This window comes from Meleagris gallopavo, chromosome 5 (genome assembly GCF_905368555.1).
Source record: "Meleagris gallopavo chromosome 5, MGAL_WU_HG_1.1, whole genome shotgun sequence".
Lineage (NCBI taxonomy): Eukaryota > Metazoa > Chordata > Aves > Galliformes > Phasianidae > Meleagris > Meleagris gallopavo.
Window position 1 is genome coordinate 3859861 of NC_139408.1, and position 24363 is coordinate 3884223.

Sequence of the window (24363 nt, forward strand, 5' to 3'; positions counted from 1 at the left end):
AATATGTACCAAAAGCCTAACTTTTGTTTATCTTAAATTTTTTTTCTTTCTGAATGATGCCACTTAACTCTTAGCACTGCACGAAAGCATGTGCACAAGTATTTCTAACTCTTTCCATTTTACAGCATAGAGTATTTCCCCAGTACTCTATCATTTAATCCTCTGAGCCACCAATGCTCCACATTCTCTTTAAGGAAAGGTATCTGCCACGCAGGCTCTTCACTTCCTGAGCTTTCTCCCACCACCAGCTCAACCCCTTGCTACATTTCCACCTGCAGAACAGTACAAGCAATCCTCCACAAATGCTTATTACTTCCAGTCCCCCCAAATGGAAAGTGAACAAGTGTAAAGAAGTCTTTGCATTAAAATTGGAGATGAATATTTATAGGAATAAAAAAGCTTAGAACTACAGTCTGCTAACCTCTTCACCCCAAACAGTATTCACATTCTAATGATATCAGTGAAAAAGTACTCCTGTTAAGAGGATTGTACTTCACAAAGGAAAAGTGGTGAGAAAATGGCTGCAAGTCACCCAGAATAAAGTTAAACTTAAATCCGCAAGATGACTATCCTAAAATGGATTTAAATTAAAAAAATAAAAATAAAAAAAAAGGAAAATACATGCATCTATTCATATAACTTGCTATAGTGTTGCTTTGAATCTAATTACAAGATATATTCCAGGGAAGAAAAGCAGGGTTATGGAGAGCACTTCAGTGCAACAAGAGGAGCAATGATGCTGTTAGATAAACTGAGCACAGGCCTTCCTGCAGTGCATGCCTAGAGCTGTAGAAATCACAATCCAGTGGCAAGCACATCTGGCACAATCTGAATTTCACTCCTCTCTCATTAAATGACTGCATGACTTAGTGACTAAGACTCTTTTGCCACCTCTTCTGCATAGCAATGTTTAGAAAGGTGCTACGTCAGTGCAAAACTCATCTCATGTACTGAAACTTTTTACCAACAGACAAGAATGGGAAACATATATATAGCTTTTACACATACTAGCTTTCACATTTTTGAACCAATGAAACAAAAAGGTAAGAAATGTAGAAGAAACCTGATATATATCCATGCTAGTTGGGTTTAGTACTAGCCAGACAATGGCAGGGAAATTATTGGAAGCAAGGCATCAAATACCCCAACACTAGCTTCCTAGACTTTCTATATCAAAAGAAACAATGATCAAATGCTTTTCTTAATCAAATGAAGACACACTTTGCATAATAAAAGATAGTCCTGCTTTAGGCACCATCCATCTCTAACCCTTGCAAAAACATTTTGTGTCTGCTGCCTATTTCTCAGATGAATTCTTCCCTACAAAGAGGACAAAGATACCCCAGTTTCTCCACCTCCTGCTCCCACTGATGTCTCACGGGGCAAGTGTGAGAAAAGGCAGTGATACAATTACAGTTGGAACGTAATTTGGATAAAAACTATTATTTCAATGCTTTAATACTCCCATCTAAAGGGGCTCAAACCCAAGTGTTAACAATCAGTATCCTATGCATCGTTTCTGTGACACAGCTGATAGATACCCGTGAACAAAGAATACTGCTTCAGAAAAGAAGTATACGTCTTTCCAAAGGATGTACAAGTGCTGCAATCAGCACTAAATTAGCATTACAGAAATTAAGCAACTCTTCCCCATAGAAGACAATGGAACTTTTTGTTTTAACCACTCCTTAGAAAACCTGAACACACAGACAGGGCCTACAGCACAACGGTGATGAATTCCCTAGAGGAAGCCTCCTGCCACAAGCTGCCATACATACAAATTGGATGTCAGCTAGAGCCCTCCATCTAGTCTCCATTTTACAGCAACAGAAGCATAGAATTCCTATGCATAACACTGACAAGTACACCAATGCTGCAGGAAAAGAATTAAGATGTTAAAAATGAACAGTAATTTGAATCGATAAATATTAATAACTTAATTTAGAAGGAAGAAAAAGGATTTATTTTGACACTAATTTGGCCCCTTATGCCAGTTGACAGAACTGTGAAGATTACAGGTGAAACAAATTAGTGTAACAAAACAATTGTCTGGAACCACAAATTGAATTGCAATGGGATACCTCATGCCACCATAACCCAAGGAAGTCATTTTGTGGGGCACACCTCACTGTGTTCACATGCAGCTTGGAAATTAATACGATAAAAATGTTTCAAATATTTAACAAGAGGTGAGATAAAGTCAACCATGATAATTTTTCAGCTGAAAATAAACAAAATCGATTCTTTTAATTCTCCTGTAATAAGAGGAATGCCCATCTTTTTCAATCAGAAAGATCTTTACAACTGGTACATGTTTGGCATCCTATGAAGTGTTCACACTGTCTCAATTGAACAACGTGACACTAGCACTGTCACCAGCAATTACACCAGTGTATTTTCAAAGAGCTTGCAAAGGCAGGCATGCAAAATAGGAACTTCACTGGAGTTAACCCTATGAGAAACCTGAATGACAACACAGCCTAGTATTTGATTCTTACTTTCAGAGAGAACCATGTCAAGGTGTGGAGTTTTGGAATTAGTCCAATACAGCTCAGCAGTTTTCTGCTAGAGGAGTGACAGTGAGGGAATGCAAAGAGAAAATAAATGTCAGGAGATACCTCCTTTGTTTTTCATTTAAAAAAATCCATGGATAAATAAGTGTGGTACAACAAAGAAGAAAAACATTTTAAAAGTGAGTTTAATGAAGACAAATTATGGCTTCGATTGAGGCTGTGACATCTGGCAAGGAAAAGTCAGCCATACAAAGCATTCAGTGTTTCCCTGAAACGTCACTAGCCCAAGCAGCTATAGGAAACCTGTACGTTTGGTTTGGGTGAACCAATGGTTCACTCTGCAACCCAAGTCAAATTTTTCTTTCTAAGCCATACTGCTAAAATACACTCCTACTTTCCATTCTCTTTCTGAACAATTCACAGGGAAGACTGATATTTTGTGTTTATTCCCTTTGAAATACTTGACATGATTACAGCCCAGGACTTTGTTTTGTAAGGTTTTCAAAAACCCTTTCAAAAAGGAACAGTTACTATTCTGTGCTGCTTGCTGAGTGCCATTTATTGCTTGAAAAGGCACAATGTAAGTTGTATAATAATAATACAGCCATCAAAAGAAGACCATTAACTACAGGATTACCACCTCATTTTAAGATGGGCTTTTCTCATTTTCCATCTAGGCTGAAAGGGATCACCACATCTCTGATCAAGGCTGGTTTGATAACCACTGGACCAGGCATTGGAATATAAGAAGATTTAAAGATGATAAGCAACAGTAAAGGAAAAAAAAAAAAAAAAAAAAAGACAACTAAAACTGAAAACAGAGTCTCCCTGAACAACACGTACAGTGTGAGAAACTTTCTAACTCAAATTTCAACCAGCTGCACACAGAAAGATGAAAAAGCAAAGGAATGAGATATTATTCCTATTCAACAATAATAAAGGACACAGGATGACAAAGTCATGGAATCAATAAAATAGAACACAAATAGCTTCATATTCTAAAAATGAGCTAATGAGTTACAAGTACAACTCCATACTAAAAAAAAAAACACCTGAGATAACACTGAGCTCCAGAAAGGAAAAACTCAAACGAAAATGAATTGAGATGAAGTACATCAGAGTATTTAACAGTATTTTCTGCCGAGTAAAACAAAAAACACACCTGCATGAACACACAAACTTCAAGAAACTACAGGAAAAAGTCTGGGCATCAGCATTATACGATGTCTGAAACTCATGTTGGTAAGGCTGAACTTTCCTGCCCCAGACTGAAGTTATATGCAGGGCAAGAGTTATAATTCGAACAGTTACAGACAGAATTAAAAAAAGATTACATATATATACACACACACACACACACACACACACACACAGGAGCAAAAAAAAATCCCTGCAACAGAATTTTGTGTATAATCTCCACTTTATTGTAAAACTAAGACAACTAATTCACAAAAATATTAAAATGTTTTGAAGCATCTCGAAGGATTCACATGAATGTATCATAGGACTATAATTATTACTGTTGCAGCTGTTGTTAAGTACTCTCTAGCAGTTATTTCCCTCTGACTTTTTTGCTTCTAACTGATCAGTTTAAGTCACATCAAGTTCATCTCATCTAATTATATCAGATATTTCGTAATAACCTGCCTGTGTTTCCAGAAACAGTTTTAATTTAATCATATTAAATGATCATATTTTTAATATCAGAGCTTACAATGCAAAGACATTGATAGTAAGGTATTACGGCCAATTGAAATTATACCAACAAATAGAAGAATGTAAACAGAAAGTACCAATTATCCTCTTCTTTGTGAGTTATAAAAATGATGAAAATGATTATTTTTCTGAGATCCTTATTAATACTTGCGTACCTGCTTAACTTTCTTCCTTGGAAGGTCACACTTTGTTTTCTTTAAGTAAATGAAAAGATTTAAAAGATTATGAGTTTTCAGTACTTGAATGAATAGCAGCTACAATAAAGGTGTATAACGTGAATAAGAGAAGGCAGGGAAAAAAACAAAATATTTGCCCCAGTGCCAAAATATATTTTTAAAAAGCTCTCTTGCTTAGTGAAATAAACAAAGTAAAAATTAAAAAATCAGAGTGGACAGACAAAAACAGTCATTTCACAGAACAAGCCTACCTGATAGAAGACCTCAGATGATACTGAGTCCAATAACACTCAGAACAGAAAGCTCTTTTACACGCATGAATAACGTGAGTAGTTTCATCAGCTAGGATTTTAATTATGAAGCTATTGATTGTTACGGTTCAAGGACCAAAATGATCGTTAGACAGATGGAAGGATTCCTTCTACACTTGTATGGAGGCCAAACATTTTCTCTGAGGCAACCAAGTTTGCTGTCAAAGAATTAATACTAGATGAACAGCAGTTCAAGGTGCCAGTTTCTAATAAAAAGAAAATATATTTTATATTTAAAAAAAATAAACAATCCAGGATTAGCTTACACATCCACTAGCATTCCAGTTCATACAACTTCATTACTTTCATTACTGGCTCCTCATGTTAGGCTGACAAAAGACCAAGTTTACACTCAGGTTGGCTGCTACCTTCATCTGAGGCTAGCTGAATCACATCACACAGTATAGGACTACTCAAATTAACTCAAGGAAGAAAACCTTGAAGTGTATTCCATACTCCAGTTTCTAGTGGTTCTTAGACAAAACTGAAAGTGCAGTGGTGTGGTTACCTATGAATCACCTATGAAAGTACAGACATGAATGAGGACAGAAGAATAGCATGGACTTTGAAGACTAGACTTGCACGTTCTTCATCAGGAGCCATTAAGAGTACATTTCTGATGTCTTTGCACTAGAAAGACTAATGTGTTCAGCTGCACTACATAAAGACACACTCCATGAACAAAAACGATGGCATTTTAGGCAAATAAAATAATTGGACAAAATTGATTTCATTTCTCATAGTGTGGAGAAGACCGCTAGCCTCTGCAATGAGCATCTTAAAAAGCTTACAGAAGAATTTTTACAAGTTAACCAACCTTACAGAGTGCACTGTGCTCTATCATTTCAAGCTACTCTGTGCCATAACAAGTGAACAACCCACAAGAGTTGACAAAGAGGCATAGTTTGGGGTTATTCTTCCTGTAGTATCATGTCTTATCCCAACAACGTGTGTCTCTGAAAGTTAACATCACACTGAATTCTGTAATCAGAGAGTGAAAAATGTTCTGACTAACGTTGTTTTTATGGCAAATCTCATTTATTAAAAAAACCTAATACTAGGAGTTCATAATGATTGCGATGATGAATAAAAACACAGTAAAATATACCACCTTTGTAAAAACATCTCATAAAGCTATGAAATGCTCAAATAAGTGACTGAAACGTATATTCCCAAGTGAAGATTGATTTAAAGAACTTAATAAACACAAGATTCAGAGATGATCTGAGAAGTCAGAAGACTTTTTTCTGCACAGAATTATGGAGCCCACAAAGCTATCAGATGAGAAACACAAGCAGTAGTCATTCAAAAAATGAGTAAAATTACCTGTGCTAGCAGTTTATTTATTTGAGCATTCCAAAGATGCTTTTCATTTGTCAGAATACCCAAACTTTTCCTCATGCAATTTCTTACAGCAGAAACGTATTACAAGGTTTTTTGCTTGATTAAACGGTCACATGGGTTTTTTTTTGTTTGTTGTGGGGTTTTTGTTTGTTTGTTTTGTTTTTGGCTTTTTGATAATCTGAGATATTAAAAGACTAAAATACGAACAGTTTTAGTTCTAGATGTGTGCAGAGTTAATGCCCTAAATTGCTATTTAAAACAAACTTTCTGTTCCCACACAATCCATAGAAAGGAGAGATGGAAGAGTTCAAAGCAAGGCAAAGTCTACATATAGTCTGAGATTTGCTGACAACTCACTACCTACACTAATGTTCAGAAAGAGAAGGAATTAAATTTGCAGCAGATGCTTAACACTGCGAGCTCACATTCAGCCTAAAAAGTATTGGTTTTTTTTTTACTGAAGAGTAAATACAGGGCTACAGCAGCATCCAGTAGCAATCAGCAGCTCAACATCTTACAAAATCTTACCTATAAATTAATTAGTTTTTAAGTCTAATTAGCCTTAAGTTTCTATGAGGCACTACTACATATTGCCTTGATTTCCTTAGTACACAAATCTTAACAGTTCATGAGCAGCTGCTAGTAAACCAATAACAGCTTTTCATTTTGGTAATGATTTATTCTTATACCATCTGTTGCTCAAAAATTTTCGTAATTAGGATCATCTACAGAACAGGATTCACCATTGATCTGTTAACGTTCTTCAAGAGCTGTCTGAATTCACCAAGCATGGTAAGCACTTAACCTTCACATAACATTAGTTTCTCAAGCTCACTGTACTTTGCTAATCGGTTTTAACCTCAGCATCTCAAATTAACTGTGTTAAGCACACTACACTTTTCATTAGAACAGACGTTTGGACCAGAAAGGCAATTAACCCGTTGAAATAATGTGAGAAAAACAAATATCTCTAAGGGTTTCTGAAAAAAATAAAAATAACAAGGTGAGAGCTTCATATTTCAAAAGTAGTAAGAACTCATTTTTTCAGGGAATTAATTGGCTTCTTTTCTTCAGCACAAAAATAAAACCCGCACAGAGTAATAACTGCCCTTGGTTCCCAATCCAATTTATGGATCCTGTCAGGCAGTCTAATGGCACGGATGATTTTTAATAAATCAACAATCTCAAAGTCACAAATCAAAAGCAGCTGCAATTTTAAGTGAGACTTTTTCCTCAGATTCCAGTTTGACAGTAGACCCAGCAGACCTAAAAAAGCACATATAGTGCTAGTTCTACCATCTCTAAACCCAGCCTCTGGATTTTGCAGGTTTATATAGATAACCCCACTTTCAGCAGCCTCAGTGTTGATTGCTACCTGACTATTTAGCTGTACAGCTTTTCCATCTGAAACTATGTATAAGGAAAAACAAAACAAACCCTTATTGATTTTTACAGTGATTTTTTTTGCTAGTCAAAAATGCTTATCTGACTATTTATTGATAAAACATGCAAAAAGCTGGCTCCCTGGAAAAGGGCCTCCATGATTTACATATCAGAATATTAAAGGACAGTTAAATTCTCCAAACTCACTACTGCTCATTTCCAAAGTTTCTTTAAAAAAAAATTATGTTTCAAATTCTATTGCCCTGAATTAAGTCTTTCCAGATGACTTTTTATACCATTTCTTCAATATGTGTGTAATAAGGAAACCTCTTACTGTCTTTACAGGTATCAGTAACAATCAGCTTCAGATAGTTCACCACTCAAAATTGGTGACAGGTTCTAGCAATGCCAGATGGGACAGGGCTGTTCTGTTGCCTTTAAAAACATTCCCTTCAGTTTCTTTTGAAAGCATCAACCTTGAAAAACAGCATGTATACTTACATATCTCACACTGCCCAGTGCCCTAAGCAATGACTCCCTAAGAGGTGCAATTTCTGGTACTATCACACGATCAGCCAGGAATTTTACTTTTTTTTTTTTTTTTTTTTAATTTTCATCTTTACTTTTTCATTTTAATAATCTCAGTCTGTGTTTCAATTCTAACAGCAGCAAAACAAACAAACAAAAAAATACAATGGAGCCCACACCATCCTCACAGATTTTAACAGACCAGGGAGGGTGGAGAAGTGTTGCTTAGAGTGGGGATTTTGCATCTTCATTGATGAGTAAAATAAGCCTCGTTTCCTAAGTTTGAAGTGATCAAAAGATAATTATAACTGCTTTTAGCTTGCCAGACAGAGAAACAGCTACCCTTGTTCTAAACAGGAAAAATTAACCGCTGTGCCTAAAACCAAACCTAAAGTTGGATGGGCCATGCCAGTAAGGAAAGGCCTTTGGCCTATTGACTCCATACCACAGAGTCATTTTCCTCAAGAGTCGAACTCTGATCCACACTCAGGTCATAAATACAGTTTTCTCTGAGATTTTCCTATGGTCCCAAAGCCTCCATGTTCCCTGCTCTGTTGATGAAGACTGGACATGCTGTAGCCCATGCACAGAGCAGGGCTCACATAGGAGTGCCACCCAGCACCTCCCTGCTTAGGTCACAGAACACCTGCAATATATTTTCTTTGCAAATCTCTGTATCTGCAAGCTCATTTCCGCCCTGAAAAGAGTCTTCAAGATGCAGTGAAGGCAACTAGAAAAAAGACATACACAGAAAAGGACATACTGCAAGAATGAATGGAAGCTATCTTCTTGCTTTTTCCTGTTGGAAAATGCATCTGGACACTGCAAAGCCAAGGAAGAGAACTATTTGCTTTTTCTATTCAATCACTTAAAACTGATGATTTTGCATAATGCAGGATAGGATTTGTGTAATTCTTTAAAACATGTAAAAAAGGAATAAGAGGAGAACATTTACTTATCTCTGAACCGAGTAGACACTACTACCACATGCAGTAAAGACAATGACATTTTACATTGTGCTGGAATGTGATTACATTTGGAATGTCTCTGCTTTATTGCAAAGAGACATTTATGGCCTAAGTAAAATATGGGATGCAGATCAGGACTGGATAGATACCAAGGAATCTACCCGAAAGGAAGGTTCTGAAAAAAAATCAGAGGATTACTCTCTCCTAAGCCAAAAACTAGCAAAAAGGACAAATGTTCATTGGTTGTTAGCATTATGAAAGTTTATTTACATTACACTTTGTGAAAGAGGATCCTCCACGATGAGAATCACAAAGCAGATTAAACCAAATCTCTATGATCCTGGAAACATTTTGTGATTTGGAAACTTTTCTTCGCCAGAAATTAACAGAAAAAAAATATATTTTGCTCTTACAGATTATCAAGCTCTCTTTGTAGTCACCTTTACCTTTTGCTTGAGAGCCCTGTTTTCTGGACCTTTGTTATCTTCTGCAAAGACAGCCTTCCCCAGCTATATTTTCCCAACTTCTCTAAACTGTATTTTCTAAAAATGAATCTCATTTATTAACTCTGAAAAGAAAAAAATAACTAAGCACAAGAAAGTGGCAATAGACTAATCCAACAATTAGCAAGGCTGAGTCATTCATTTGTTTTGCCTCACATCCCACTTCTGACAGTGAGAAATAAAGTTATTTTTGAGAGCCACCAGTCCCCAAGTATGAACAATTATTACATGCAATCGTGTAACTAAATAGGAATATTTTCATATTATGGAGGCAAAAAAGCCTAAAGCAGAAAGTATGACAAAATTGACTACGAGGTGAGAGATCAAAGCTCCCCTTCCCTGTGCTACTTCCAAAGGACCAAGAAAGTCTGCTTGCCGTGGCAGGTCCTCTGAACCCCTTGAAATTATTTCACAAGCATTTCAGTAAGGCAACACTAACAGATTTTTGCTTATTCAGTGATGTTTACAAACTCAGAAATTAGGTTAGTATATTATTATATATATTATTCTTACTATAGCTATCAGGCAGGCCAGCATTCACCTCCAAATATTATGCACAGTACAATCTTCCTGTTGATGGACAGAACATAAAGATACTCCAAAATTAAAACAAGACGATCCATAAGGCCTGATCACATTGCACACTTCAGAGGAAAGAGATGCTCTCTCTCATCATACACACAGCCCAGCCACTTCAAACAAATACCAGATTGCCATCATTAAACCCAGATATGGAAAAAACTTTAGGACCTAGGATAGCTCAGAAGGCAACTCTTTGATCACTTATACACAGTAACTGATATTTAAAAATCAATAGTTGTTAATAAAACATTAACTTTCTCCAATCAGTATGCACACATCTATGAAATACTCAGCACAGGTACAAAAATGAGATCATAGTGAAGGAAGAAACAAATATATTATTTCTTTGAGTATAAAATACACACGGATAAAAAAGAAAAGCCAAGACTTGCAAAAAGCTTTGGCATATTTCTCACTGTAAGAAAAAGCATACCAGACATAAGCACCATGAACTTTATGAAAAAAATTCTTTTGAGTTTAACAAGCTTTATATAATTCCTTTGTTTCAGAAATAAAGGCCTTATTCTGCAAATCTTACATTAAAGCAGCAAATACAAGTTCCAACAGCAGATCAGCTAAGTGCTACACACTTCACAGCTCTGCCAGCTGCTCCTTGGCAGACTGGTCTCATCTACCATGGCACACTGCCTTTCACAAGGAAATCCTCAACTCACACATCTGTCAAATCCAAAGTAATAGACTGCAAGTCCCTGGCCTTTGCAAAGGTCTAGCAGTGGCATCCCTGATCCTATTTGTCAGTTCTTAAATCAAAGCAGTAAGAATTTGGTATGCCTGTAATCCACCTCTCAGGGCTCCTCTTCCCCTGTATGTCATTTCTAAGAGATGTGTATGCACGTGATATACATACACACACACATACACACACACAACAGATTTTGGTCACACCAGACTGTGGATGCCACACGTCACAAGATATACATAAGCACAACAGAGGAGCATTTGAGCCTTTTTTTCCTAACCATGCTGGTCGTTATTGCAAGCAGACCAGTTACAAGACCTGAATATGCAGCAAAAGCAAACACTATATAGAACCTATGTGGCCGCTAGTCATCTATCTGAAATTTCTTCTTTCTCTACCTGAACAACCTGCTTAGGCAGATTGGATGTAAAAAATGTTATAGCAGGGAAAATAGGTAATTCCTATCCAGCCAGATCAGTACTGTGCTTGGCTAACCAGTCTTTGGCAGTAGACCCACCCACATAATTTCTCATTCATGGTCCTGGGTTGTGTCATCCATTTAATTTACTATGCTCACTGCACCCTTTACCTGGGGGTCATGCTTCAGAGCTCCTTCCTTGACACACATTAACTATCCTGCAGCGGGACATGAGAAAGCTTCTGAGATACCACAAATCTGGGAGAGACAGACCCAGATCATTCTGAGGGGAAAACATCAAGTTACAAAAAAAAAAAAAAAGCCTTAGAACACTTCTGTACAGTACAGCCATTAACCTAAAAATAGACTTTAAAGGCAGAAGAATAAAGCATATTCATGAAAAGAGATTTTAAATCTCAAAAAGACCTGCAAATAGAAGGGTCAAAATGTCCTCTGTGTTCACTGAGAATGTGACAAAAGGTGATGGGCTTAAATTGCGGAGATTTAGGTTAGTCATTAAGCAAGCCTTCCCAAGTGGCTGAGTAAGGACTGAGAGAATTAAAAATAAAAATAAAAAATGGGATGGTATGTGATAGCATAGCACAAATGGCCGCACCTAAGAAGTCATGTAAAAATGTTAATTGTCTCTAAGTCAAGAAATATAACTATCAGCACAATTTGCAGTCAGTTGTTTAATTAATTTTACTATTAATAAAGTTACAGAAAATTGATATGTCATAAGGACTTGAAAGGATTACTAGCTCTCCTGGACAAATTAGAAACACATCCATACCTCAAGCACAGAAAGCACAAAGATCTTTAATAAACTACTGACCAGAGAGGAATTTAAATCACTGTACATATTACATTTTTTTCCGCATTTTTTCCTCCGATTGAAAGCACTTAGGAGCAAAATAATACACAGTTCTCAAATACCATATCTTAAAAGAAAGAATTTTAAAATGTTGGAGTTAAATCCAGTAAATGCAGGTGAAGTTGGGAACAACAGAAGGTAACATGGCATTTAAAAAGTAGAAGACAGAGGAATAATTCAACTCCAAAGTAACAAAAGCTGTTATAGAACGGTATGGAAAGAGGAAGGAGATCTACGACATGAGGATCGTGTGGTTACTCAAGGCCTACATTCGCTATTCTTCAGTGAATTGCTATTGTTTCCTGTGGAAATATTGAACTTTTTTGGTCTAAGTTTTTCCTCACACTAAATATTTCAGTCTCCATTTCCTATACTCTCCAGTGCCGCCAACTGTCTCACCATGAGTTTGAGCAAGAAACTTCACTTCTCTGTACTTCAACTTCTCCTTTTTCAAAACAGCAATTAAATACTTATTCATCTTCTAGGGATACACTAAAAAGCTAACTTGTTCAGGTTAGTACAGCTTCATTTGACAGTACAAAAAGATTACTCCATTTAGTATTACCATAAAAAAATAATAGTACATATACGTTATAATAGTAGAGTTATAAATCATTATAAGTGGCACTGGTGCGCTAGTTTTCTCTGTACAGGACTTCTCCAAAGACAAAGTGAAAGCAATTGAAAGCTTTCCGTGGAGTTGATGAGTTCTGTGTCAAGTCCCATGCAGATATCAGTCATCTGACAAAGATTCACTCTTTTTGTTTTGCTAGATTGAGTACTCTTCTAGTTGTCTGCTGACTTGTCCTGCAGAGCACAGAAACGTTCTCTGATGCAGACAATACTCAGTGGTGCATGGATTACCTGCTGCTGAACTCATCCAATAGCCCTCTGAGGGGCTCCAAATGTTTCTCTGTTTCAAGCACCTGAAACCAAGCAATGTTTTCCTTCACAGTTCGGGAGCAGAGATGCTATTGACTGTAGTTGGAACAAAAGAATACAACCTAACTCTAGCAGAGTATGTCCAGCCTCATAGTAACGAACACATAACAACTCAGGAAAGAAGGGACTGGCATCAGAGTCTTTCATGCCTGCTAAGTTAATGCAACGCTAGCATCAACCATTCATACTGACTTAAGACCAATTTCCAAGTGCATCTGTAAATGTCCAAGTACTGCCCTGAAGATAAGCTGCAACAAGAAGAGAAGCACAAAAATCAAGATAATAGAAGGATAATAGGGAATGCTTCAGAACACTTTCTACCTATGAATTACTGTCAAAATCAGGAGAGTTCAGATCTCACTGAGGTACTTAAGCCCAGTAATACTAACCATACTAAACATCTGCTATCTACTCTATAAATGGTGACACATAACTATGACCTAAATTCAATTTCTATTTTCATAATGTTTCTTTAAAAATGATCTAGTGCAAGGCAGGATACTTCAAAATATCTAAAGAACGAGCTTCCCTTGAAGGAGTCTAAAAACTATTTCACCACAGACTTATCATCTGCCTACTGATTCAGATTTCAGGTTTTCAGCTAGCAGACAAATCCGTTCTGGCCATCATGCGAACTGGGGTAACATTTTATTGACCTGTGAGAGCATGAAAGACTTTGCACCGTGCAGAAAGTCCAAGTGCCACATACGCACACAAGAAAGTTTCTTGCTTGAATGCTAATTCAGTTCACTAAAAAGAGAGGTAGAAAGGAGGGTCAGTAGACTGCACTGCAGTAAGAGCACTTTCATTCAGCGACTATATTATCAATTGGCTGCCTAACAGCTTCTATTCAGGCCTTTTTCAAACACATGCAGTGGTTCTGGATGAGAGGCCAGCAACCTGCCCTGATCGCCACTTCACCATTCTGAAGCTCGCTGCATTATTAGTATTATTATGGGGTCAAATACACCATCTTGAGCCTGACAGGTAAAATCCAGCAACAAAATTCTCAAAGCATCAATTTTAGTGATAGCAAACAATTTGAACCATTTTTGCCCCAACCATAACAGGAAATTTCTGCAGTTGAGTTACCTTTCTTGGACAGAAGAGGGGAAGAAGGAAAGGGCAGGAGGATGGGGCTGTTGTTTTTTTCTCTCCTTCGCATGTATTTCACAGAACTCTACATCTGCCCATCCTTTTAGCACAGTATATCTACTTAATGTGGACAGCTTAGTGCTTATTAATATAACACCACATTTGCAAAATTGATTCAATGACAGTGGGGCAAAGAAACTATATGCTTTTGTTTCAAACTACAGAAGAACAGACCTACACACACAGTTCCAAAACCATACCAGAGAATTGATCCAGCCCACCAAAAATAAGAATATCAGATTCTTAATACAAAATTTATAATACTTCAAAAAAGCATTAAACAAAGCACACATTTGAAACAAACTCCCCAACTGCTACATAAGAAGAAAGCAACCCAAAAAACTTGTTTTTCAACTAGCAAGCAAGGTATAAGCCTGAGGTAGTCAATAAAATGCATTTAAATCAGTAGTTTCTAGTAAATGAGAGCATCTGGAGCAACAAATCTTGCTGCCATTTTCAGAAAGACCAAGACTGTGATTTACCAGAGAACAGATAAACAACCTGTCAGTGTCACTGGGAGAGACTGAAAGAAGTTTCCTATTCAAGGGTGACTTTCTTAATAAAACTGTCTTTCACCGAACAACTTAATTAACATTCAGAGCTCTAAGCTCTAGGAACAGGAAAGCACAAAAACATTATTAATGTATCTTCCCTGGTGAATGTAGGTCAAAGCTATTGCTAGGCTGACTAACCTATCAGAAAATGCCATGGGGTGAACTTCTGCTCACCAGGTCGTCTGCTTATGCGACACTAATATTAATTATTTACAAAAATATTCATTACCTCATTTTAAATCATATTTCAGATTTTAACACAATTCTGAATTCATTCAGAGTATTTTTTTTTATTTTTTTTTTAGTTACACCTTTGTCTCTGTAACAGCATTTTCTATGCACTCAGCACAGCTTCCAATACAGCAGCTGTTTGCTGATAACAGATCCAAGTTCCTGCTCCACAGTTCTCACTATCAGGGCTAAGAAACATTATTCAACAAATGGTTGGGGAGAAAAAATAAAATAAAATAAATTTCATTGACATCAAAACAGTAAAGATTTGTTTGAGAAACATGAAGGTCTATGAGAAAATACACAGGGAGCTGAATACCTAAAATTCAACAACAGGCAAATTAAACATCTCAATTCAAATTAAACATTGCTCTGTCCAAACTGACCTAGCATTTCAACAGGCCCTTAATTTCTTTTTGAAAAATATAAACCTCCCAACATCAAATTGAAATACCTCATTCAGCTCAAAATCAATGTTTTCTACATAACACTGCTATACAACTTTTGACAAGCCAGCAGTCCACAAGGGCCAGCAAGCATGGGGCTGGACACCAATACAAACCTTTCTCAACAGCCACTGCCTCAACAGAGGACACAATGCACACTGATGAATTAGAGTCACCTCAATGAATTTCTGTTCCCAAATACACAGTTCAGTAACAAGATAATTTTTCACTTAATTTGAATAAAGAGAAAAATAAAATAAAATGGAGTTATAGCAATAATCTGTTTTGCTCATGCCTGCTTATACACTGGTGCCAGCATGAGGGGAATCTAGTTAAGTATTCTCCACCTGTTTTATTTTTCTTCTATTGCACACTTATTTAAAATAACATTTATTATTGTAACATACTATTATTTCTAGATACAACAGGCAATGAACCAAGCTTCTCCTCAATTATGTTACGTACTTGCTGTGCTTTTTATCTGTGATATCAAAGGAGAAGTCACTTCAGCAAGATAATAAGAACTGTGAGAAATATTTACCTCATACATTCCATTATTTCTTACTTACATCCGTTCTGGATTTTTTTGTTATATGTATGCACGTTCATTTAATTCCTCACCAATTACTGTCAAGCAACTGGTCTTACTACTCTTCACAGGTTTGCTGTAAATCAGAAATATCCTGCTTTCTAAACCATTTGCATGCTTAATGATACTGTCTTGATGGAAGGAAAGAAACATTAGGAAATTAGTAATGCATATACAGAAAGCAAGCATCAGCTATCAAAAACGCCTTCCCCATCACTGTGAAAGTCACTACCTCACATGACACACACACTAAGAGCAAAATTTAAGTTCTGAAGCTTTCCTGGCATGTAAAAGATCAAGAAAAACTCCAACAAGAAACGTACAGCTATTTAGTATCAGCATCTCTCAAGAGGTAAACGGGAACTTCCTGAAGTTTTTTATACTACATAATCATAGCTACAAAACAAGCTGTCATCATAAAAGTTTACATTTCCTGTGACCTTCCCTAAAGAGGACTTGCAATAGATATGCATTACAGTGTAATTATTGCAGGTTGGAAATCATTCTCACATTGAATACTCCTGTGCCATCTTTTCACTTGGATGAATAGCTCACCCAGTGCAATTCTAAACCTGATATTGTGTCAAGTTTGCTTATTTCCATTTCAATAAATCTGTCTGATATTTTCATTCTTTGCCAGAGAGGCAGACCACCAAAATAATCTCACAATCAGCCTTTTTTTGAGGATTGTGGTTAAAAGATGCTATCCAGTTAGGTGCAATTAGCCAAAGCATTTCAGCAGTTTCTCCATTTTTTCTTAAAAATTGCCAGGGAAAGTTCCTGAAAAACTTGTAGCTGGAAATGAGATCCAACTACCTCCAACTCATTTTGCTATATTAAAAAAGGTATCATTGGACTTATCATTGTCACAGAAAGGACCATACTGCACCATTTCTCTTCTAAATAAGGTGCCACTGTCCTGAAGGTATTATTTCTCAATATTAACAACATTCATGCCATCTAACAATACATTATCAGTGGTGCCCTTACATATTTATTTCAACTTTGACCATAAAACTTTTCCTCCTGGATGATTTTTTGTTTCAATTCATTGCCCAGTTTAAACTACAGCTAATGTAACATTACTTCTTCTCACTACACACACTAATCCTTTTCATGTCCTTGCTAAAAAAATCAAGTAAGTCCAATGGTTTGGACAAGTTATTCTCCCATGAAGAAACAGGAATGGAGCTATGGGTTGAGGTAATGGGCACATCAACGCTGGGAACCTGACATGATCTGATCTACAGCTATCCACCTCAGACACAAGTGGTAGGACACGAAGGGACCGCGTCCTGGATGAGAAGAGCACCCAGTTGCACTATTGCAAAACTTCCTGAGTCACCTGCCAGTTAATCCCAAGGGACAACACATGGAGGAAACTAACCTCACACCACTTCTACCTTAACTGTGAAGAAGGCCAACTAGAATATAGCTTTTGGTATGGTCCAGAGACTGAACAGAAAGTGATTACTATACACAAATACAGAGAATAATACCATTAATATATACGTGAGAGCTCACCTGTACACGAGAAATCATCCACTCGGACATATCCCATGATACAGTCACAACGATAGGAACCAGGCAAGTTAACACACACAGTATTAGCATGGCAGTAATGCATCTTGGCAGCACACTCATCAATATCTGCAGTGAGAAAACAGGGAAAGCCACAGTCAAGCTCAGTTAAGTTAATAAGAGGAAATAAATTTCACTTACGGCTCCAAAGGCAAACTGATTTAACTCCAGCATTAAAGAACGGAGCGAGTTTAGTTGAAAAATATTCCTTAAAATAAAGCTAAAATTCCTGCATCTAAGCGCTGAGTTCCTTCTACTGTTCTTCACCAAAATTTAATTACAATAATAAATATCATTATTCTAATTGGAAAAGAAACACATACTTTTTTTATTATTATTATTTACAATTTTAAAAACAAATTGATGCAAATTTAAAAGCATAAAACAGGACCATAAATATGCAACGCTGAAGATGTTACCTCTGCCTTATAGGTAAACTAAATCATTAAGGCATGGTAACTTTGTTCAACATGCTACCAGTTTTAGTGCTGAGCAGATAAAGTACAATGATGTTTCTAAAGGTAAGAAAAGGATTTCCAATAGGGATTGGTCAAGGAGTACTCCAGATGTCCCTGAAACAAACTTTAGCCACAGGAATTACTGATCAGCACACTGTACCATTTCTACTTCCCACACCAGCAGAAGATCAAGCCCGTCCCCTGTAAGCCCATTTTCAGCCTGATTTACATCGTTCCAATAGAAAAGAAAAAGATTATTTGGGAGCGGTAGAAACTTTGCCTCATATTTCTGTTTGCTTGAGCAATCCCTATTGTAATTCCAAAATTCAAAATTATTATTTTCACAATAGCGAATCAAACCTATCATTTACTAGCCTGTCTAAATACACCATAGCGATGCCGTAAAATCTTCCCCCTTCTTTTCCCACCAAACCAGATATTATACTGAAGAATTCTTTTATTTTTTCTCAGCGGGATAGATTTTCTGCTTAGTAGCACAGATTTTACTCCAAGTAATTCATGGCTTTCAGAAGATTAATTCTAGTATTACATATGTTCACACAAAAGAATCAGACTTATTTTTCCCCTGTTACTTTCTCACTGTTATTGATCGCTCACACTCAAGAAAGTGTGTGACAACACTATAATAACTGACAACACAGCTGAAGAGCCTCCTTAGCTAATGGGGTTTAGAGGAGTTCATTACCCCACAGTGCTCTCCTAATACATCCCTCTGCATGGTCATGCACAGACCAAACCACAGCCTCCCACCTACCTCACCACAACATCCTTATGGAGATACAAGGGAAACACACGCTACTTCCACATTTAATGCTAGAAAGGCGGTGGTCATTAACTGTGCAAACATTAAGCTTGTAGTTGCCTAAATTCAGGTATTCCATTTAACTACCCTAAGCATGGTAGCTGCTCAATTGAGATGCAACCACATTTTTAGCCTCTGAAAATGAAACAAGCCAGCTCTGCTTATACTTTCTGTATCACAGACGTCTACCCAGTAAGAACTATGAGCTAAATCACGATGGTCAACAACAGCTGTCAGTTGGTAATGATCTTTGACTCTTACTTGGGATGAAGCAGAAATGACAGTCCAAAGACAAAAGTCTTTATATACCACTACAAACACCTTGAACTATCTTGCTCCTGCATTTCTGTTGTTCCCGTTGCAGTGCCACTGGATTAAATGATTTTTAAGAAGTCAGAAGCATCAACGCACAGAGGATAAAAGCCAAGAAAAATGCCCTCACGTCTTGTTATCACACCAAGTGCTACAGCCACTTGGGAAACACTCGGGTGTTGATGTGTGTTCACATTGTTCTGCTTGCAGACTCTTTGTAATAGGCTTTTGGAATATAGCTTTGAGGAGTTTTGTTCTTGCATATCTAATAATCTCGCTTTTATGCCAGGGAGGAGAGGAACAAAAAGATATGTGAAAAGAAAGCTATAACACCTTAACAGCAACAAATGCACTTGAAAATTAACCTGATGTATTGCTATCTCAAGTTTTCTCACTGAATTCACTGGACAACAATCCTCCTCTTTCTTCCTCTGAGAGAAGTAAGAGGATTATAACTTGCAAAGGTGAAGGAAGCTGAACTTGGACTCACTGCAAGCGTGACCCACATTACTGTAACACAAAATATGAGAATTCACAGGTATTAAAAGAAAATCCACACCTATATGAAAATACCACCATGTGAAGATTTCTCACAAAGAGATGAGGATCTTGAATCAACAACCTGACTACAAATAAGGCAATTGAGAACAACCTACACTGGTTGCAGAAGTCCTTGAGTCCAGGAACAACTGGGCCTAACAAGGAAGCAGAGGCAGCAAGAGATCCTTCTCTTCAAGATTTGCTCATTTATTTAACTCTTTTCTAAATGTTTTTCTGTGCATTTTCCAAATAGCCTTTCAGTATTTCATATTTTCTTCTCCCTTAGCAGCATTCACCTTCAGCTGATGCTTCCTTTACAAAGAATAAGATTGAAAGGTAAAAACCTGCAGTGGTACTTTCTTATTAAAGCCTGTAGGGCAAGGCTGAAGCTGTTGCTTTGGGCCACGCTTTTACAAATTCTTGTAAAAGGTTAGGTATTCATCACCAAAAGCTTTGGGTTTTTACTTAATATTGTTAGAATAAAATCCATAAAGCACACAGTGGTATATATCAGCTCAGCTGTAATGGAACACAAATTGTGATTCATGTGTATAGATCGCTTGTTGCATTTGAAATATTAGAGCTCATCTTCTAGTGGTCTTTTGAGGTGATAAAAATACATTATTAATGTTACTCTCCAGACTGGTGAAGTAGTTTGTTTTTCTTCTAAAAAGGTAAACTTACGGTCTTCAAAATGAGACTTGACACACCATAATGATTCACATATCACCAGGTCCCATCTACAGAAGCTAGTTCTTTGTAACAACAAAGGCATTTATTTGGGCTTTAGTTCCTCTGTTAGAACTGCTACGTTACAGGGCGGTAGGTTTGGTGAGTGCTATTCTGCTGACTTCAAGCTTCCTTAACAGTTACTGAAACAAGGTTCATTGCCTGCACAGAGCTCTCTCTATTGCAGTACTCACCTACTCCACAGTTAATCAGGTATCACCATTACTCCTTACAGTTCTAAATAGTGTTCATTAACTTAAAGGGAAATACACATGTGTTACCTTCTATTATCAGTACCAGTACATCCAGCAACACTGAGTACACCGGGACAACATACAGGAAAAGTACCTCAGTGGACATAGATGCTTAGCACCTGGCATGCATTTTGTTGCACCAGAGGTACTCATCTCATACCAACTGAAACAAAGCAAGATGGAAATCACATAAGTTGTATTATGCTTTGGTATACAATGGTACTACCTCTCTGACATACCTCAGGCAAAAAAAAATGGATGCTATAAAGGAAACAATTTCATTTCCATATGAAATCTAACTAAATTAATATAAACACTTCTGACTAATGTATTTAAAATATCTGGCTTATTAAACTGCAAAATCCAATAAAAAAACATTTGGTGTGTGTCCACTCAGTACAGGAGAAAGAAAGAAACTCCATCTTTGCTGCATCAAAAATACATAAACAGGAAAAATGAACATTTTGGTTGTAAAGACATCCTAGTATATAACAAAGCAGGGAAAACTACCAAACCTTACAACTGTTAAGGATTTTCTCATCTACAAGCGTACTTTAAAAACTCTACAAATTGCTTAAACCCACAGGCCTACTGCTCCCCTGTCACAGGCATAGGTTGATCTAGATAACTCCACAGAATGGCCAGGGTTGGAAGGGCCCTCAAGGATCATGAATCTCCAACCCTCCTACCACATGCAGGGCCACCTACCTCTTCATTTAATTCTAGACCAGGTTGCCCAGGACCCCATCCAACTTGGTCTTGAACATCTCTAGGGATGGGACATCCACAGCCTCTCTGGGCAGCTGTTCCAACACCAACTCTGTGATACTAAAGCTTCATAGTTTCCATAATGAAAGATGATAACACTCAAATGGAAACAAACTGAAGCAGTCTTCCAGAGCACTAGCAGATGATGCTTAAGAGTCAATGGTTTACAGGCTGGTTTGGCCCGGTTCTGTGACTAGCATGGCAGAGGCATCCACAGACCCATGTCCCCAGGAAAGGGAAAAAGGTGAAAAGGGTAGAGAGATGAGCCTAAAAATGAAACAACTGCAATGATCTGAGGAGAAACAAACTAATTTACTAAATAAGATATTGGAATGCAAGATTACACATTATAATACAATTAAAATTGAAGCTAATAAATCAAATGAAGTGAGAGCGTCCAAAAGCTGAAGGCCTTACTCTAATGCTGGGATGAGATGGCACCCACAACAGAGATGAGCCAGACAATATAAAGAAGGGGAGGGAAAATGATCTGCGCGCTTTTTTTTGTCTTTTCCCTCTGAATGGAAACAGTAACAGAACAGTAAACAGTCCTCTGGGAGACCTAGTTGTTCTTCTCTGAGACAGATACCTGGAACTGGAGCATTAACTCTAACTCCCAGTCCACTACATGATGTTATAACGTGGAATACCAATAACCAAAAAGCATAAAACCATGACAGTAAGTATCCAAATCAACTACTTCAGTTGCAAAACTCTCATAGTTACCTACTTTCTCGTTGGGGAGCAATTTTTCCCAAATTTAATTCTAATTTTTCAAGTACTTGGTAGAAAAGCACAGACAAAACAAAAGACAGGAAAAGACAGCTCTGCAGAAAGCTCCAATCTCTAATTCATGATTTCTCACTAGAAAACATTAGTAACAGTGGGAGAGTGATGGTTAAGTTCTCCCAACCCTGTCCCTTCTTTATTCTTAGTTACTATTTGTTACTGATATCCCACAGTTTGAGTTGTATTAAATTCCAGTCTAAATAATCCGGATTTTTTTTTTTCTTTTAATGTAGAGACAACATGCGTTGTTGTTCAGATGGTATCAAATCCTAAAATAAATTCACAAGCTGATGGAGTCAAGATAAAGTTTTCAAAATAGCGGAACACAACAGCAGTGGAGCAGAAGAAAGTTCTTAAAATTTCAGTTACCCTATGCTTATGCAAAAACAAACATGCTGTTTTCACTCCACTGACTTAGCAGTTCCTTGTTCATTTTATTTACTTTTTGTTCTTCAAATTCTCCCCGATCCTGTCCTCTCTGGCTCTTATCTCCTTTCTGCTGCCAGACCCACTTGACTTCAGCTCTTCTTATCTTTATTTCCCCCTCTTATCCTCTCTCCTTATTTGCATACACCTGATTTTTACCTTGAGCACAGGATTGGTTTCTCAAACTACGCAATGCAACCCTCAGCAAAAAGCTTTCAAGGAGCCATAAAGCTGAGAGAGCAGTAGTCAGCAGTTCCCTCTGAGATGACAGCTAAGCTTCTCTCACTTGGCCAAGTGGGAAAAGACTAGTTCCTGGCTTCAAGTGTTTAAGCTAATCTTAAAACTGTTTACCAACCTGGACTCCTTGAAGACGATTCATTTCCTGGCACAGCAGCACTACAATCACAGGCAGCCCTCATCGTTCCTGACTTGGATGGACAGTGCTGCTGACCAGTCAGAGGTCAACAACCCCATACAAAAGCAGATAAGATAAGCCAAAAGAAGAAATCTCTTTCAACAAGGCTGAGAAGCATTACCCTGACATTCTAAGCAAGCAAGCTAAAAGGCCTTCATAAATTAGGGCTGGTGTAGCATCACCTGGGAATCCATAAGCAGTACAATAACTACCAACACAACATCAGAAAGTACCATCAATTTGAGAGCTTCATTAAAATGATGCCATCTTTTCCTTCAGGCACAGCATAAAAGTGCTTTACGCTGATATACATATAGTTTATGATCAGGACAAGAGTATCAGTATTCCATACCTGCTCTTTATCAATTTAATTGCCCCTCTAGGGATTATAACTGTATAACTATCAGGTTAAATACACAAATAAGCACTGAAATACACATGCAAATCACATTTGAACAGGGACGCTTCCCAGAGCAGAGCAGCTAATGCCCGAACTGATGTAACATCACCGGGAAGGACAAAAAGATATTCAAGTACATCCATCTCCCACTCTGCCTCTTCATTTCTGTGCTTTTAGGCTTAAATTCTTCTAGCAAACGCACTCTGGAACGTGACTAGTCATTCACAGGGAGCACTTCTTGTCTACTTATTTCTCAGCTACATTAGCAAAGCGCCCAAACATCAGTCATATAGGAACGCGCTTGTTTCCTAAAATCCCTTCTGGTAAAATTCAGTCTTAGAGATTTAAATACTGCCCAGGCACAAGACAAGCTCCTCTTTACTATCTTTGGTAACAATTACACCACTACACAAATCATTACTCTCATTGCATTGCGTTACTTTTTTTATTATTATTATTTTTTGGCCTTAAAAATGAATTAAAAAAATAGAGCTTTCCGTAGACTGAATCTTCACTAAAACGATCAACTCTTTGCAGACATTTCTGCTACGTTAATTTTTCCTATCAGTCCTCAAAATACCACAACCCTAAAACTGTGCTGGACACTTTAAAGCTTGTTATCCAGACTATCTTGTGTCTAACTATCTGTCTAGTCAGAAGATTTTCCTTTTATGATTCTGCTGAATTGTACTCCTCTCTCAGCCAACCTTAAAACAGAGTTCCACTGTTCCCACATGCTTTCCACCATTATGCTGACAATTTACAGTGCATTATTAACTGTCTGTGTGGCTGTTTTGGGAGGGTGACCCCCCCAAGTGCCTTAAGATTTCCTAGAATAAAAACTGAGGTTTCCATTAGACTGAGGTTCAATAAAAGATCATTTAAATTAAAAAGCTTCTCTTGATGTGCTAACATTGAAAAAAATACAAGTAATC

The 24363-nt window shown here is 37.3% G+C and overlaps 1 protein-coding gene across 1 annotated transcript in view; it reads right to left on the bottom strand.

The window, feature by feature from the left end:
• Nucleotides 1-24363, bottom strand: part of NELL1 (neural EGFL like 1) — a 278173-nt gene that overhangs the window by 121341 nt on the left and 132469 nt on the right. Inside the window, 1 exon segment of the mRNA XM_085223918.1 lies at nt 17458-17583. Within this exon segment, the coding sequence (XP_085080044.1) occupies nt 17458-17583 (126 nt within the window).